The sequence below is a fragment of the Otolemur garnettii genome, unplaced genomic scaffold (genome assembly GCF_000181295.1).
Source record: "Otolemur garnettii isolate 467f Iridium unplaced genomic scaffold, OtoGar3 scaffold00014, whole genome shotgun sequence".
In the NCBI taxonomy this organism is placed as follows: Eukaryota; Metazoa; Chordata; class Mammalia; order Primates; family Galagidae; genus Otolemur; species Otolemur garnettii.
In genome coordinates this window covers 2,196,420-2,210,469 of record NW_003852409.1, presented here as the reverse complement: position 1 = coordinate 2,210,469, position 14,050 = coordinate 2,196,420, and the positions used below count along the sequence as shown (strand labels likewise).

General features: G+C 41.2%; 1 protein-coding gene across 2 annotated transcripts in view; it reads right to left on the bottom strand.

Moving 5' to 3' along the window:
- The window catches only part of TDRD7 (tudor domain containing 7), a 90,206-nt gene that overhangs the window by 26,578 nt on the left and 49,578 nt on the right, over window positions 1-14,050 (bottom strand). For both annotated transcript variants that reach the window (XM_003785152.2, XM_023510501.1), the window contains exon 8: window positions 10,714-10,900. In XM_003785152.2, the coding sequence (XP_003785200.1) occupies window positions 10,714-10,900 (187 nt within the window). The remainder of the gene's footprint in view (window positions 1-10,713; window positions 10,901-14,050) is intronic.

Genomic DNA, 14,050 nt, shown 5'->3' with positions numbered 1-14,050 from the left:
ACATAAAACAGTTGTACATCTTTATAGGGTACATGTGATGTTTTGATACAGGCCTACAGTGTGAATTAATCAAAACATGGTAATTGGGGTATCTATCACCTCAGGGATTTAACAATTCTTTGTGTTAGGAACATTCTAATTCCACAGTTTTATTAGGTCATTAAATCTGAAATGTCCGAGTTTGAAGCCAAAGCTTATTATATCTCAAACAAGCAGTACAATTAATCAAAGCATGCGCCTTAACTGTTGACACAGCTTTGCCATCGTAATGGTAGCTGTGTACGACAGCAGCAAAGAAGCCTGGACAGTGACTGCTGATGAAATCACAAAGGCGTTTTCCATAGCTTGTTGAGAACTGAGTATTTTTCCTTGCAAAAAGTGGTCAAAACCTGGAAGAAATGGTAGCTGGAGGCCTGGAGAATACAGTAGCTGACAAAGAGTTTCCAAGTCCAGTTTCTGTAATGTCAGCCGCTGTATCTGTGCAACATGCAGTGGAGTGTTGCCCTGCAAGTAGACTGTCCTGTCACTATTTACCAATCTTGGCTGTTTAATCACAAGCATCCTCATCATTTTGTCCAATTGGTTGCAGTAAACATCCATTGTAATTGACTGACCACATTTCCTAAAGCTACAGTGGATAATACTAGCACTGGATCAACAGACATTAGCTTTTTTTTCTTAATGAAATATTCAGTTTTGGACTGCATTCTGATGCTTCATCTTTATCCAACCATTGTGCCAAACACTTGCCATTGTCAAAATTAATCCATTTTTCATCACATCTAACAATACTACATAAAAATAGTTCGCTTTTATGTTGTAACAGCAAATAAAGGAAGGCTTTGAGGAGATCTCTCTTCTAACACTTGTTTAATTCGTGCAGAACTCAGCTATCCTCCTTTTTTATCATGCCAATTTGTTTCAAATGTTCCAATATTGTTGGACTATAATGTCAAACCTTGTTGCTAATTCATGCATACGTTGAGATGCATTCAATTCCACTAAAGATTTCAGCTCATCATTATCCACCTTGAAATCAGGTCACCCACATGGCTCATTTTCAAAATTAACATTGCCAGAATGGAACTTCTTAAATCATAGATATACTGTGCGTTCATTAACTACATCCTTCCCAAACACTCTGTTTATATTTCAAATTGTTGGCACTGCATTGGTTCCATGATGGAACTTGTAATAAAAAATAACACGCATTTTTGATTATCTATGGTTTCAGAAAAATTGCACTTAAAAAAATTTAAAGATAATCACAAGTTGAAACAAGTTTGAAAGAATGAATATGTACCTTCACAACAACAACAAAAACCCAAGAAGTGTCAGAGTGAAATGGTACTTAAGGAAATCAGACATTTTGAACTTACAAATCTAATGGCTATTTTAAAACACATCCTAACTTACTGCTAATTAACTTACTGCTTAATAAACATCCAATAAACTTACTGCTTATTATACTCACTTTGTTGTGCTATCAAATATTTTGTACCCATTAACCATCAACCATCCCTACTTTATCCTCCCTCCTCGCTACTTTTTTCAGCTTCTGGTAACTATCATTCTACTCTCTGCCTCCATGAAATCAACTATTTTTAATATTTGTTCCTACAAAGGAGTAAGAATACATGATATTTGTCTTTCTGTGCTTGGCTTATTTCACTTAACATAATGTTCTCCAGTTCCATGCATGTTGTTGCAAATGGTAGGATTTCATTCTTTTTTTTTGATATATAATATTCTATGGTATTTATATACCACAATTTCTTTAACCATTAATCCACTGATAGACACTTAAGTTGATTCCATATCTTGGCTATTGTGAATAAGTGTTACAACAAACATGAGGTACAAATATCTTTTCAGTATACTGAAATATACTCAGCAGAGGGACTGCTGGGTCATAAGGCAGTTCTTTTCCAGATTTTTGAGGAAAATCCACAGTTTCCCATAATCATAACAATTTATCTTCCTACCAATAGTGTATGAGGGTTCCCCTTTATCCATATCCTTGCCCATATTCATTATTGTCTTTCTGATAAAAACCATTTTAACTGGGTGAGATGTTTTCTCATTGTAGTTTTGATCTGCATTTCCCTGATGACTAATGATGCTGAGGATTTTTTCATATACCCAACAGCCATTTGCATGTCTTCTTTTGAGAAATGTCTATTCATATCCTTTGCTCATTTTAAATAGGATTATTTGATTTTTTTTTCTATTGAGTTGTTTGAGCCCCTTATATATTCCAATTATTAATCCCTTATCCTATTCTGTGGGTTGTTTCTGCACTTTGTTGACTATTTCCCTTTGCTGGGCAGAAGCTTTTTAGGGGGAATTCTGGGAAAATGGCTGACTGGTAGCAACCCTCAGCAGAGGCTCCTTAGCAGAGGAAGAAAAACTGGACGGAATCAGACTCTATGAAGCCAAAGGTGGGAAGGAAAGAAGTTTGGCAAGCTGTAACTCAAAGGAAGATCATTCAAGAAAACAAATTTCAGGTCAAAGCCTATAGACTAGAGGACGGGACCCTCCCCCAACCCCCGCCCAAAGCAAGGGGGCTGCCACAGGCTATCTGCTAACCAGCTGGAAACAAAAGACCTCTTGTTTTACCTCGCTGGAGAGAGCCACTAAACTCCAGGTCTCTTTCTCCAGGGAGGTCCCACTTATGAACCTAGACACCACCCCACCAGGCATAAAATTGAACAGATATTTTCCCTCACAAGTCCAAACTCCTAGTCTACCCTTTCCCCCTCACATGGCAGTCTGAAGTTCTGCCCCCTGCAGAGCACAGTGTTTGGTCTTGTCCTGAGAGATCTGGGCATAGTGTGGACTGTCAACCATCAGGATGGAATCTGTGACGAATGGGGAAGAAAAAGGGTGTGGGAAGAAAGGGACACTTGGCAGGAGGAGGAGAAGTCCCCTGGTTATGACTATGCCCAGCCAGTGGTGGTGTTGACACTTGGTTTGGGCTGTGCCTGGCGAGATGGGATGCAGAACCCCTGGCTCTGATGGCACTCACAGCAGGAGAGTGGTTACCCGGTGTGGACTGAGTTTGGCAAACAGGGCTGGTCCCCAGCCCCTATTAGGCCTGAGAGCAAAGGCTTGCTAGGCATGGACTGAGACCTGAGAGCAAGGGTGTGGTCCCCTGATTCCAGCAGAACCCTCGAGCAGTGGCTTGCTGGGTGTGAACCAAGACCTGAGGGCTAGGGCATGGTCCCTGTCTCCAGCAGGGCTGGTAAGCAGAGGCTTACCGGGTGAGGACTGAGACCTGAGGGCTGGGTGTGGTGCTCTGACTCTACAGAGCCAGCAAACAGAGGCTTGTCAGGCAGTGGATTGAGACTGGCAGGAAGGGGCGTGGTCCCTTGACTCCAATTGGTCTGGCAAGCAGACACTAGTTGGGTGTGGACTGAGACTGGTGGGTGGGGGCATGGCCCCTGGTTCCAACTGGGCCTGTGGGCAGAGAAGCGGATAACAGTGTGGACTGGTGCGAGTGTGGATCCCTGGCTCCAATTGTGCTGTTGGAGACCCTTGAACCCCTCTCTGTTGAGCAGGGTTTGCACTGCCTGAGACAATTGGAACCTGTGTCTGGGGCCATCCACTTGGGGACATTCTGAGGCTGACCTTCAAAGTTCTGTAGTGGAAAAAAACTGAAGGGTGGGGGCTGGGCACCACAGCTGTTTGTATCTCTTCACAGTTGAGATTTAAATCTAATACATGGCTTCTTAGGATAGGATAGAAGTTGGCTGATATCAGAAAAAGAGCTAGCTTGCACTATCTCACCAAGTAGGTCCTCAGAATCTCTGGTGAAAACTCTGTAAGATGCCTTCATAAGGTTGTAGGAGATAAGCCACAATTACAAAGCCTAGCGATTTGGTAAGGGGCTATCTCTACTGCCTGGGAACCCCAATTCAATCTCATCTTACCAGTTCTAATAACCAAACAGTGGAAAATAAACATGGCGTGGACTCAACTGAAGACCTTTGGCAACATGAATAACCAGAGTAGATCAACCCTCCCCTCCCCCCCAAGAAATGACAAAGGAGATACAACTGAAGATGCCATGCATGGGCAAATGGTACCAAGGTCACACGTCGAAGAATATAGATTGCAAATAAGATAAATAGAATGGAAGAAACAATAGAAACTGAATTCCAAAGAGTAGTTCTAAAATTGTCTCAAGAAATTAATGAATTCAAAGCCCAAGTCATCAAAGATATGGACATAATGAGAAAAGAGATAGCAGAGCTCAAGGAAATGAAAAAACTAGTTGAACTCCAAAATAGAGTAGAATCCCTCAGTGATAGAGTTGACCAGGCAGAAAAAAGGATCTCTGAAACTGAAGACAAAGCTTTTGAATGTTCCCAAACACTCAAAAGAGGTAGACAAATGGAGAGCAAAAACTGATCATTCCCTGAGAGTGTTGTGGGATTACTCCAAAAGATCAAACATTCAGCAGCACCTGTGGCTCAAGGAGTAGAGCACCAGCTCCATATACCAGAGATGGTGGGTTCAAACCTGTCCCTGGCCAACAACTGGAAACAAACAAACAAACAAACAAAAATCAAACATTTGTCTTATCGGAATTCCCAAAGGAGAAGTGAATGGCCCTAAAGATACAGATGCTCTTCTCCAAGAGATTTTGGAGGAGAATTTCCCAAGCATTGCAAGAGATACAGAACTTCAGATAGTTTCAGAACCCCAGCAAGACTCAATCCAAATAAGCATCTCCTAGACACATTGTGATTAACTTTGCCAAAGTTAAGATAAAGGAGAAAATTCTGCAAGCAGCCAGATGTAAGGAAAGCATCACCTACAAAGAGAGAAATATCAGAACGACTGCAGATGTCTCAGCCAAAACGTTTCAAGCCAGAAGAAGATGGTCATCAACTTTCAGTCTCCTGAAACAACAAAACAATTTCCAGCCCAGAATCCTGATCCAGTTAAACTGAGTTTCATTTGTGATGGAGAAATCAAATATTTTAATAACATAGACATGTTAAAGAAATTTGCCACAACTAAACCAGTTCTCCAGAATATTCTCAGACCCATCCTCCACAATGACCAGTGCAATGCTCTACCTCCAAAGTAAAGTCACCCAGAAATTTTTGAACAAAACCCAACTTCCACAGTGGTGAAAGGATTAAAAATGTCCACTGGACATCTGAAAATCATGACACCCAAAATACAACCAGGCTTATCAATTCTCTCAATTAATGTGAATGGTTTAAATTGTCCTGTAAAGAGGCACAGGCTGGCTGACTGGATACATAAACTCAGACTCGATATCTGCTGTACACAAGAATCTCAACTTACCTTAAAGGATAAAAAACGGAAGCTTTTTAGCTTCATATGATCCCATTTGTCTAATTTAGCTTTGGCGGTATTACTCAAGAAGTCCTTGCCCAGACCAATGTCCTAAAGCATTTCCCCAATATTTTCTTTTAGTAGTTTCACAGTTTCAGGTCTTATATTTAATTCTTCAATCCATTTTGATTTGATTTTTGTATATGGTAAGAGATAAGGGTCTAGTTTCAAACCTTATTCTTCTTCAGTTACACACTTCCACCCATTCCTGGGCAGCAGTACTTGTTTCTAGAATGGGCATTTTTCTTGTGGTCTTTATCAGAATCTAAATTGCCAAAGCAGCATTTGTATGGCTTCTCTCAGCTGTTGTGCTTCCAGGGGGGTGAGATGCTTCTGTCAATGACAACAATGATTTCATGGCTAGGAGACATGGACTGCTAACAGAAAAAAATTGGAACTCCTGTTTTTTTCAGGAATGTGAAGCTGAGTTAGGCTTTCACCCAACTCAACAAAAGGCTCCAAATCTGCTGGACAGAGTTCTGTGTTTGCAGGAATCTGCATGGCTCTTTCTCACCATTAGCACAGATCATTAAGAGCCTGGATATTATTTTTAGAGTATCTACAGAATCTTCAGCTGAAAAGGACTATATAAACATAAAGCATTTTTGAGAAACATTAAGCTACGGTTTAGAAAGATAACTAAGAAATCTTAGGGAAAATGCTAAAGATCTAGTATGTTTCTCTAATTAAAGCAGATGGTTTTTAAAACAACAATAACAACAACAATGAAAGCCAGGGCAAAGGCTAGGCTAAGAAATATTAACTAATACAGAGGCAGGTCCCTTTCATTTTCTGCAGAAAAATAAAGTCCATAGATCAGCTTCTTAGTACCTAAAAGCTTTGTGTGTACTAACCACACAAAACAAAAATTCCCTCCAGAAGAGAATCTAAGAGACAAAAAGAAGAGGCAGAGAGATCCTAATTCCTTTCCCTGACCATCTGATAAGTGGACCTATAGGGCTTGTCTGCCCCATATCAAAAGATGGAGGCCACTTCTGACTCAACACTGTCATAGGCCTAGATCACTGGCAGGGTCCCATGTCTGGCAGTTGGCCATTGAAGTGCACAAGTCTGTTTCTCCAGTCCTAAACTGGCACCTACTCTTCTTATAGGCCTCAGGAGTTAGGCAGCTCTCATTTCCTTTAATAGCTATCACCACCTATGAGGTGGAGTTTGCTCTTCCCAGACCCCAAACAGAGATAACACAGTCTAACACCGGACATATCATGCGTAACCATGACTCTTGGGAAATTCAGAATGTAATCTTAGCACAAAACTGAAGAATAACTGCTCCGAAAGTGTCAAAGTGTTTCTGTAGTATTTGTAGCTTGTTTCTTTTTTGTTTTAAACACAGTCCCATGTACTTGTATGGCAGCTGAAGTTTTTTTATAACATGTGTGCCTATGGACTGCCCAGTGTGACTGTTACCACACACTGCCCTGTGCCCGTTGCTCTGTGAAGGCTGAGTACTTTCTTTCTCTCATGTCCTGTATGAGAGTACCAGGAAGCTCATCCTGGCTGGTCCATACCTGGTTCTCTGGCACCATCAAGTGGCCAAAGGTCTCTTAGCACCACTTAGGAACATCCAGCAGACACCAGAGGGTGTGCATCTGGGTTAGGCCAAACTGACACCAACCTCAGGGTGTGACTGCATGCTCCTGTTTCTCCTATTCACCAGGTGGGAAATAAGAAGGAGGAGATCAGTACCCGCTTCCAGGCAAAGTTCAGTTTAAGAGAAACAAGATTGATGCTAAGTAGCTGGGCCTTCTCCACATAAAGTGAGAAATCATTTTAGCTAGCAACTTCACATGAAGGTGGAGAACAAAATCAGGACAGGATTGCTACAGCCACTGCTGTCTTAAGAACTTACGATGGACAAAATATTAAGCTACCATTTTTATTCCTGATAAACAGTCTGTAACTCTTAGTGTCAATGACACAGCTGGTCACTCCTTTTCTTCGTGAGATACTTTCTTTTCCTGGCCTCTACAACACTACCCTCTTAGTTTTCCTCTTCTTTGCCGTCCTTACCATTTTCTTTGCTCCTCTGACGTCCACCATCTAAATGCTGGTTCTGAGCCCTTCCTCTCCCCTCTTATGGTTATTCTTCCCCTAGGTGATCTTCCTTACATGGGAAGGCCCATGACATCAAACACACACAGATGCCTCCCAGTGCCAGTGGAGATATATGCTGACCTTAACCACTCCTTGAACTCTAAATTCATCTATGTGATACCTAATAGCTATTCTCAAATCTAATAGGTCCCACAAAATTCTTGACTGTCTCCCATACTTGTTGTTCTCTCTGACCTTTCGATTTCAATGAATGGCAACAAATCCATCCAGTTGCTTAAGCCCCAAACCCAGCAGCCATCTCAAGTCTTCCCTTTTGCTCACTCCTCACATCCAACCAATTAGTGTCCTGTCAGTTGTACCTCCAAATATAGCCTGAATCTCCCATTATGTGTCTCCACTACTGCTACCCAATTCAGGTTCCCAGGTAGTTAGCTATTATAACAGGCAACTAAACCATTTTTACTTTCCTTCTGTGCCCTACTACAATCCACCACCCCCCTAAACAGTACCAGGACTACTTTGGAAGCATCTAGATGAGATCACATCACTCTGCCTTTCCCTTCCTTCAGTTATTTTCTATTGTAGCACCCTAATTATTTCCTTCATTGCACTAAAATTGTCTGTGTATTTTTTTGTATACTTGTTTATTATTTTTTTCTCATTAGAACATAAACTTCTTGTGACCAAGGACTTTTCTGTCTTGTCTCTTGCTCTATAACTGTAAAAAAAAAGGGAATAAAGGTGCATTGGGTAGACAGTAACATGACAGTGATATCTGATTTTACAGATGAAGAATCAGAGAGTTAAATGACTTTCCTAAGCCCTATAACTAAAGATGGTAGAGCTGAGACTCACAGTCAGGTCTTTATGACTCCAGAGCTTAAACTCCCACGGTGGAGGCAAATAAGACCAAAAGCCCAAGCAACTTCAGACAGGAAGATATCTTTGCCTTATTTAGCATAGACATTGTTGCACTGTTTATGTGTCACTAGTATGTATGGTTCATATGAAATCCCTATGCCTTAGAACAGTTTAGCTTTTGCTAAACTCATTAAGGGCAGTGAAAAAAAAAGTAGACAGGAAATAGAAGTTTATTTAAGAACATTTAGGGAGAGTCATCCTCTATCAACTAGAGGCCCAGAGGAATAAAGGGACTTGATTAAAGGCATAAAAACAAATATAGACAGAGTTAGGACTAGAACCCAAGGTGCTAACCATAATAAGCCCTGTGCTCTCCACTGGTCCAATGATCAACATGGTCCTTAGCTTTTTCCATATTTTTTTCAACCTTTATCCAAGTATAATTTACACTGAATAAAAGATACCTACTAAAAGTATACAGTTTGATGGGTTTTGATCAATGTATATACCTATATGCCATCACTGTAATCAACATATGGACCATTTCCACCCTCTCTAAAAGTTCCCTCTTGCCCTTTACAATTAGCTCTCTCCGTATCCTGTCCCAGGAAACTGCTGATCTGACTTCAACCACTGCAGATGAATTTGGTCTACTTTTAGACATCATTTGTATGGAATCAAATAACATTAATCTTTGTATTTGGCTTCTTTAACTCAGCCCAAGTCTATGAGATTTACCCACAAGTTTGCATATACCAGTGATTCATTCTTTTTTATAGTTGAATAGTATCATATTACATGAATACATGACCACATGAATAATTGTGTAATTATACACCTGCTGCTGGTGAACATCTGGGATGTTTTCAGTTTGGAAATATTATTAATAATAAAGCTGCTATAAGTATGTATGTACAAACATATTTGTAGACTTCTTTTCATTTCTCTTATGTAAGTACTAGAGGTCATACAGTAAGTGTTCAACTTTATAAGAAACTGCCAAACTGCTTTCCAATTTTTTAAAAGTCAGTCAAATTACTTAGAAGTTGTGCCTCTGAAAATTAGTTAAGGAATTTCCTAAATATCTCAGTGAATAGGAAAGGGTGGTTAGGTAGTTGGGTTAAATTTGTTTATGGAGAAGGCTAGGGCCTCGTCTCTTGAACAAACTGGGTAAGAAAAAGCAAGCATCTCTTTCTCTTTGTGTTTGTACTTCAGTCGAGAGTAACTGAGGGACTTAAGCCCAAGTTTAGGGACTGGTCATTTGCACTCAATGACACACATGGGATTATTAGCTTCGGCTGACAGCAGTATATGGAATAAAGTTTTGTATTGTGGAACAAAGGACATAGCAATGTACATTCCCCAGCTTGAAAAATCTAGAGAAAGCCAATGGATCTTAGACACATTTCGCTTCACAGCCCATTGTCCTCTGTACAAACACAAAGGATGATAGAACTTAGAGACAAGGGTCACCCTCCTACATGGAATCCTTTCCGTCAGGATGGATGGGAATGTATGTAAGCCTTGAAGTATAATTCCCTTTAGGGAAGGGGAGACATCTTAATACTCAGGAAAGAAAAGATGTTCTCCTCACAAATTCTCTATAAAGAGGTAGGGCTCAGTATTCAAATGATAAATTCTGAACAAACAGCTTCCACCAAGGCAGAAAGAAATAACACATCAAAACCAGTAGAGGAGTACAGACAATGGTATGGCAGAGGGAGCTACCATACAGCTCCTCTGCACATTATACGGGGAGCCCTGAGGCCCGAAGACACTACTGCCCTCTGGAAGACTGTGCTTCTCCACCTCTGCACTAACGTTAAGAAGAGGCAAGGGAGCAGTGGCTGATCAGGAGTGTGGCTGCACCTGCAAGTCTTAGAGCCTGATGAAGAAAGTGAGGCTTCAATGAGCTCCTGGCATTTCCAAGAGGATGGAGAGGGAAATGTTGGGAGCAGCTCTCAAGAACGACCTAAGCCCTGGCTGCAGAAGAGGGAGGGGAGAGAACAGTTCCTCTGGTCTGTACTGCTTTTCTCACTCCAAATTACTGGCCTTGATAAGAGACCCAGAGAGGTCTGGGCTTATCAGTATTTAACATATACCCTCGGATAGGGTATGAGTGGCCTTTCCCTAACTAGATCGTGGGTAATACATACTTTGATGTGGAGAAGAATTGTTTTCTTTAACTAAAATTCTGAGATAGTATGGCTACTACTGACATGAAAGCCAAAAGAGATAATCTTTCACAGTTATTATCTTTTCAACTTACAGAGAAAACTGTAAAATTAGAAAGGGTACAACATCTACATTTGGAAAATGTGAGGAATCACTCTTTACACTTGAAAAATAAAAAGGTGTTTGCCTTTGCCTTCACAATGCTGTGACAAAGTAAACAGTGCTTGCCTTTATTTTGCTCTCTTCTGTTGAGATGACCTGTGCCCGCAGCCAAGCATCTTCCTCAGCGTTTATGGCCAGCAACTGCCCGATGTTCACAGTCTGGACTGGTGTGACTTTAGGGTTCTTACTGTAATAGTCCTTCATCTCATCTTCCATTAATTCCTGAGCAGCAGAATAGTCTTTGCCCACATACCTAAATTAGTTAAAAGAAGAGAACACAAATGAAGCAACCCAGAAAGAGAAAAACAAAGGAATTCACTTTGTTCTGCTTTCTCTATTGCCACCGTGGTTCCAGCCTCAGACTTACATTGGCAGGGACGAAAACATGTATTCAGTAAACAGTTATCTCTAGATAAAGAAAGACATAATAATATGGAGATCACACAAAACAAGACTGAAGTCCCACACACCACACAACAGAGCAAATGCTAGGCAACAAGATAGAGAACAAGATGGTGATAGTAAGGAGTGAGGGAGAGCTCAGGGAGGACAAGGCTGAGCCACGCTCAGGGAAGGAAAGGGAGGAAGAGATGTGGGAAATGGGGAAGGGAGGCCTGGAGGCCAGAGGAGCAAGGGATGACCTTGCATTCTTGACTATTGCTGCTGGAGATCTTTGAAGATTACCGAGAAGAGATTGCAACAGACAGTTTTTCCCTATCTAAGGCTGGATTTGAATAAATGAAATTTTACCAGAGAAAAAACTGAAGGCCTAAATATTCTAAACACAGTAATGTAGTAACAATTGCTCCAACTTATTAAATAAATTTGAATAAATTACAATAATACATTACTTATCATACCCTTAAAAGAGGTAGAATCATCTAGCCAAATGCCTCTAACATTGTATGCTTTCTGAGAAATATGTTTTTCAGGATATGCCCCATTCCTTTCTGATTTCCTACTGTAGTCAACTGTGGTCACCTTGTCACTGTTCATGTTATCAAACAGACTGTTTTCTTGCCTTTTAGTCCTCAGAAACAATTCCTCAAGGGCCTCCTTCCTTCAAGGATATAAAGCCTAGCAAACCAAGTTAAGGTCATGTAAGAGGAGCTATGTCAGCCATATAATGAAGCCTTTTGAGTTGGAAAGCTATGCTGTAACAGTGCCAGGACCACCTGGCCAGGTAGTTGGAGATACACCACAAGAATGATATTCTATTGTTCCAGTTTTTACCCAGGCCCCTAATGGACCTATAGAGCTCAAAGAAATGATTCCTTTATGAGTATTTCCATGTTTTGGTAACTATCCACAGAGCAGAAGATGCCACAGTCAACCTATTTGTTACTAGGGGAAAAAGCAGCTTTAAAAAGTTCTACACAAAATGTGAAGAATACTTCTTCTGAGGTAATGGCTATTTTAAAATGAAATATTACATGTTGTTATTTACACCAGAGATAATTGTGAAGGCTTTGCAATACTTGATCATTTAATTTTTTTTTTCTAGATACCCCTACATTACCAAGGCTGGCCTTGAACTCCTGATCTCAAGGGATCTTCTGCCTTAGCCTAGCTTGCACCACTATGCCTGACTATCATTTAAACTTAGTGAGTTTTGCAAATCTTGTTTTTGTTTTGTTTTATTTTTTGAGACAGAGTCTCACTTTGTTATCCTCAGTAGAGTGCTGTGGTATCACAGTTCACAGCAACCTCCAACTCTTGGGCTTAAGCAAATCTCTTGCCTTAGTCTCCTGAGTAGCTAGGACTACTGGCACCCACCACAACACCTGGCTATTTTTAGAGACAAGGTCTTGTTCTGGCTCAAGGTGGTCTTGAACTCCTGAGCTCAGGCAATCCACTTGCCTTGGCCTCCCAGAGTGCTAGGATTACAGGCAAGAGCTACCACATCCAGCCATGCAAAACTTAAAATTAGTGAACTTTGCACTGAACTTTTTACTGCCTGATATTCTGCTTTACTCTACTACAACTCTGCCTAAGTGCCCACTTCCTAGGATTTGGTATTTCAGACACCCTGTAGCATTGCTACCAACCTAGGCACTCAACTGGCAGAGGCCTGGACTATAGCCAGTGATGTGGTAGCCTGCCAAGCACAGGTTCCTGCCAGGGTGGGGAAAGTGATGAGAACTGGCCTGGGATCTGCAGGCACCTCCTGCTGTCTGCAATAGCCAAGAGAGAAGGATGGCTGCACAGACTGGATGAGGACAGGGGGATGATGTTACAGTTAGTATGACAATAGGTGGTGGCAGGAAAAAAGTCAAACGTTGTTCCTAAATTACCTTAGCCTTTGCTAAGCAAAGCACAGGCCAATTAGGCAAATTTAGGGATGCCATAAATACAAAGTTTCACATTAAGACAAAAGCCAATGGATTCCCAGGTTTGACCTGAGGGTTTTGCTACAGTACCCTTACTGGCCTTTATGAGCTAGAGACCCAGCTTCTGGTACCCTCTGCTTGAGTGGGTGAAGATATAGGCACAGATCATGGCTCAGGGCCTGCCAAGCCCTGGGTAGATGGGAGCCAGTGACCTCAGGTCAACCTAACAGCAGACATTACCCAGTATGCTCTCTGGCAGTCAGCCACCCTGATGAACATGTAGAATGCTGACTCCAGGATTCAGATTCACGTTGGAAAAAGGTGTTAAATAATCTGAAGACCCAAATCATCCTGGAGTAGATTAAAACACTCCTGCTGAATACCTAGAATTGATCCAGATTCCTGCCAACACTTGGTAACAACTCAGAAATCACATGATTGACTCAGCCCAGTGTTGGGTGCTTGCTTTCTAACAAGGAACCAATAGTCACTGGGAACAGATATCAAAGGATCTTACCTTGGAGGTAGATTTTTCTTTACAATGTCAAATGGGAGAAGTTAGTAATATGCCCCTCAACATCTTTCCTTTCCTTCAATAAGCTTTATATACTTACTATCCCTGTATAAAACAAAATCTAAGGCTTCTATAAGTTCTTCTAGTTTGAGCATCTGAAGAAACTAGGTTCATTCTATTATTCACTCAGATTTATTCATTCAAATAGAAGAGCTTTAATATTTTTGAGCTTTGAAAGTTTTCATTATTTTATGTGATCTTTCTTTGGGACTTCCCAGCTTAGTTATGGGTCTCTGGAGGAGTGGCAGCCCAAACATAGCGCCATTTTGGTTGAATGAGCCTGTATTCTGCTCTGCTTCCAGCCTTTTTCTGACTAGTACAGTCAAATGTTAAGAATGTATTTTTGGGTGGTGTCTGTGACTCAGTGGGTAGGGCACCACCCCATATACTGAGGGTGGCGAGTTCAAACCCAGCCCTGGCCAAACTCAAACAAAAAATAGCTGGGCATAGTGACAGGTGCCTGTAGTACCAGCTACTTTGGAGGCTGAGGCAAGAGACT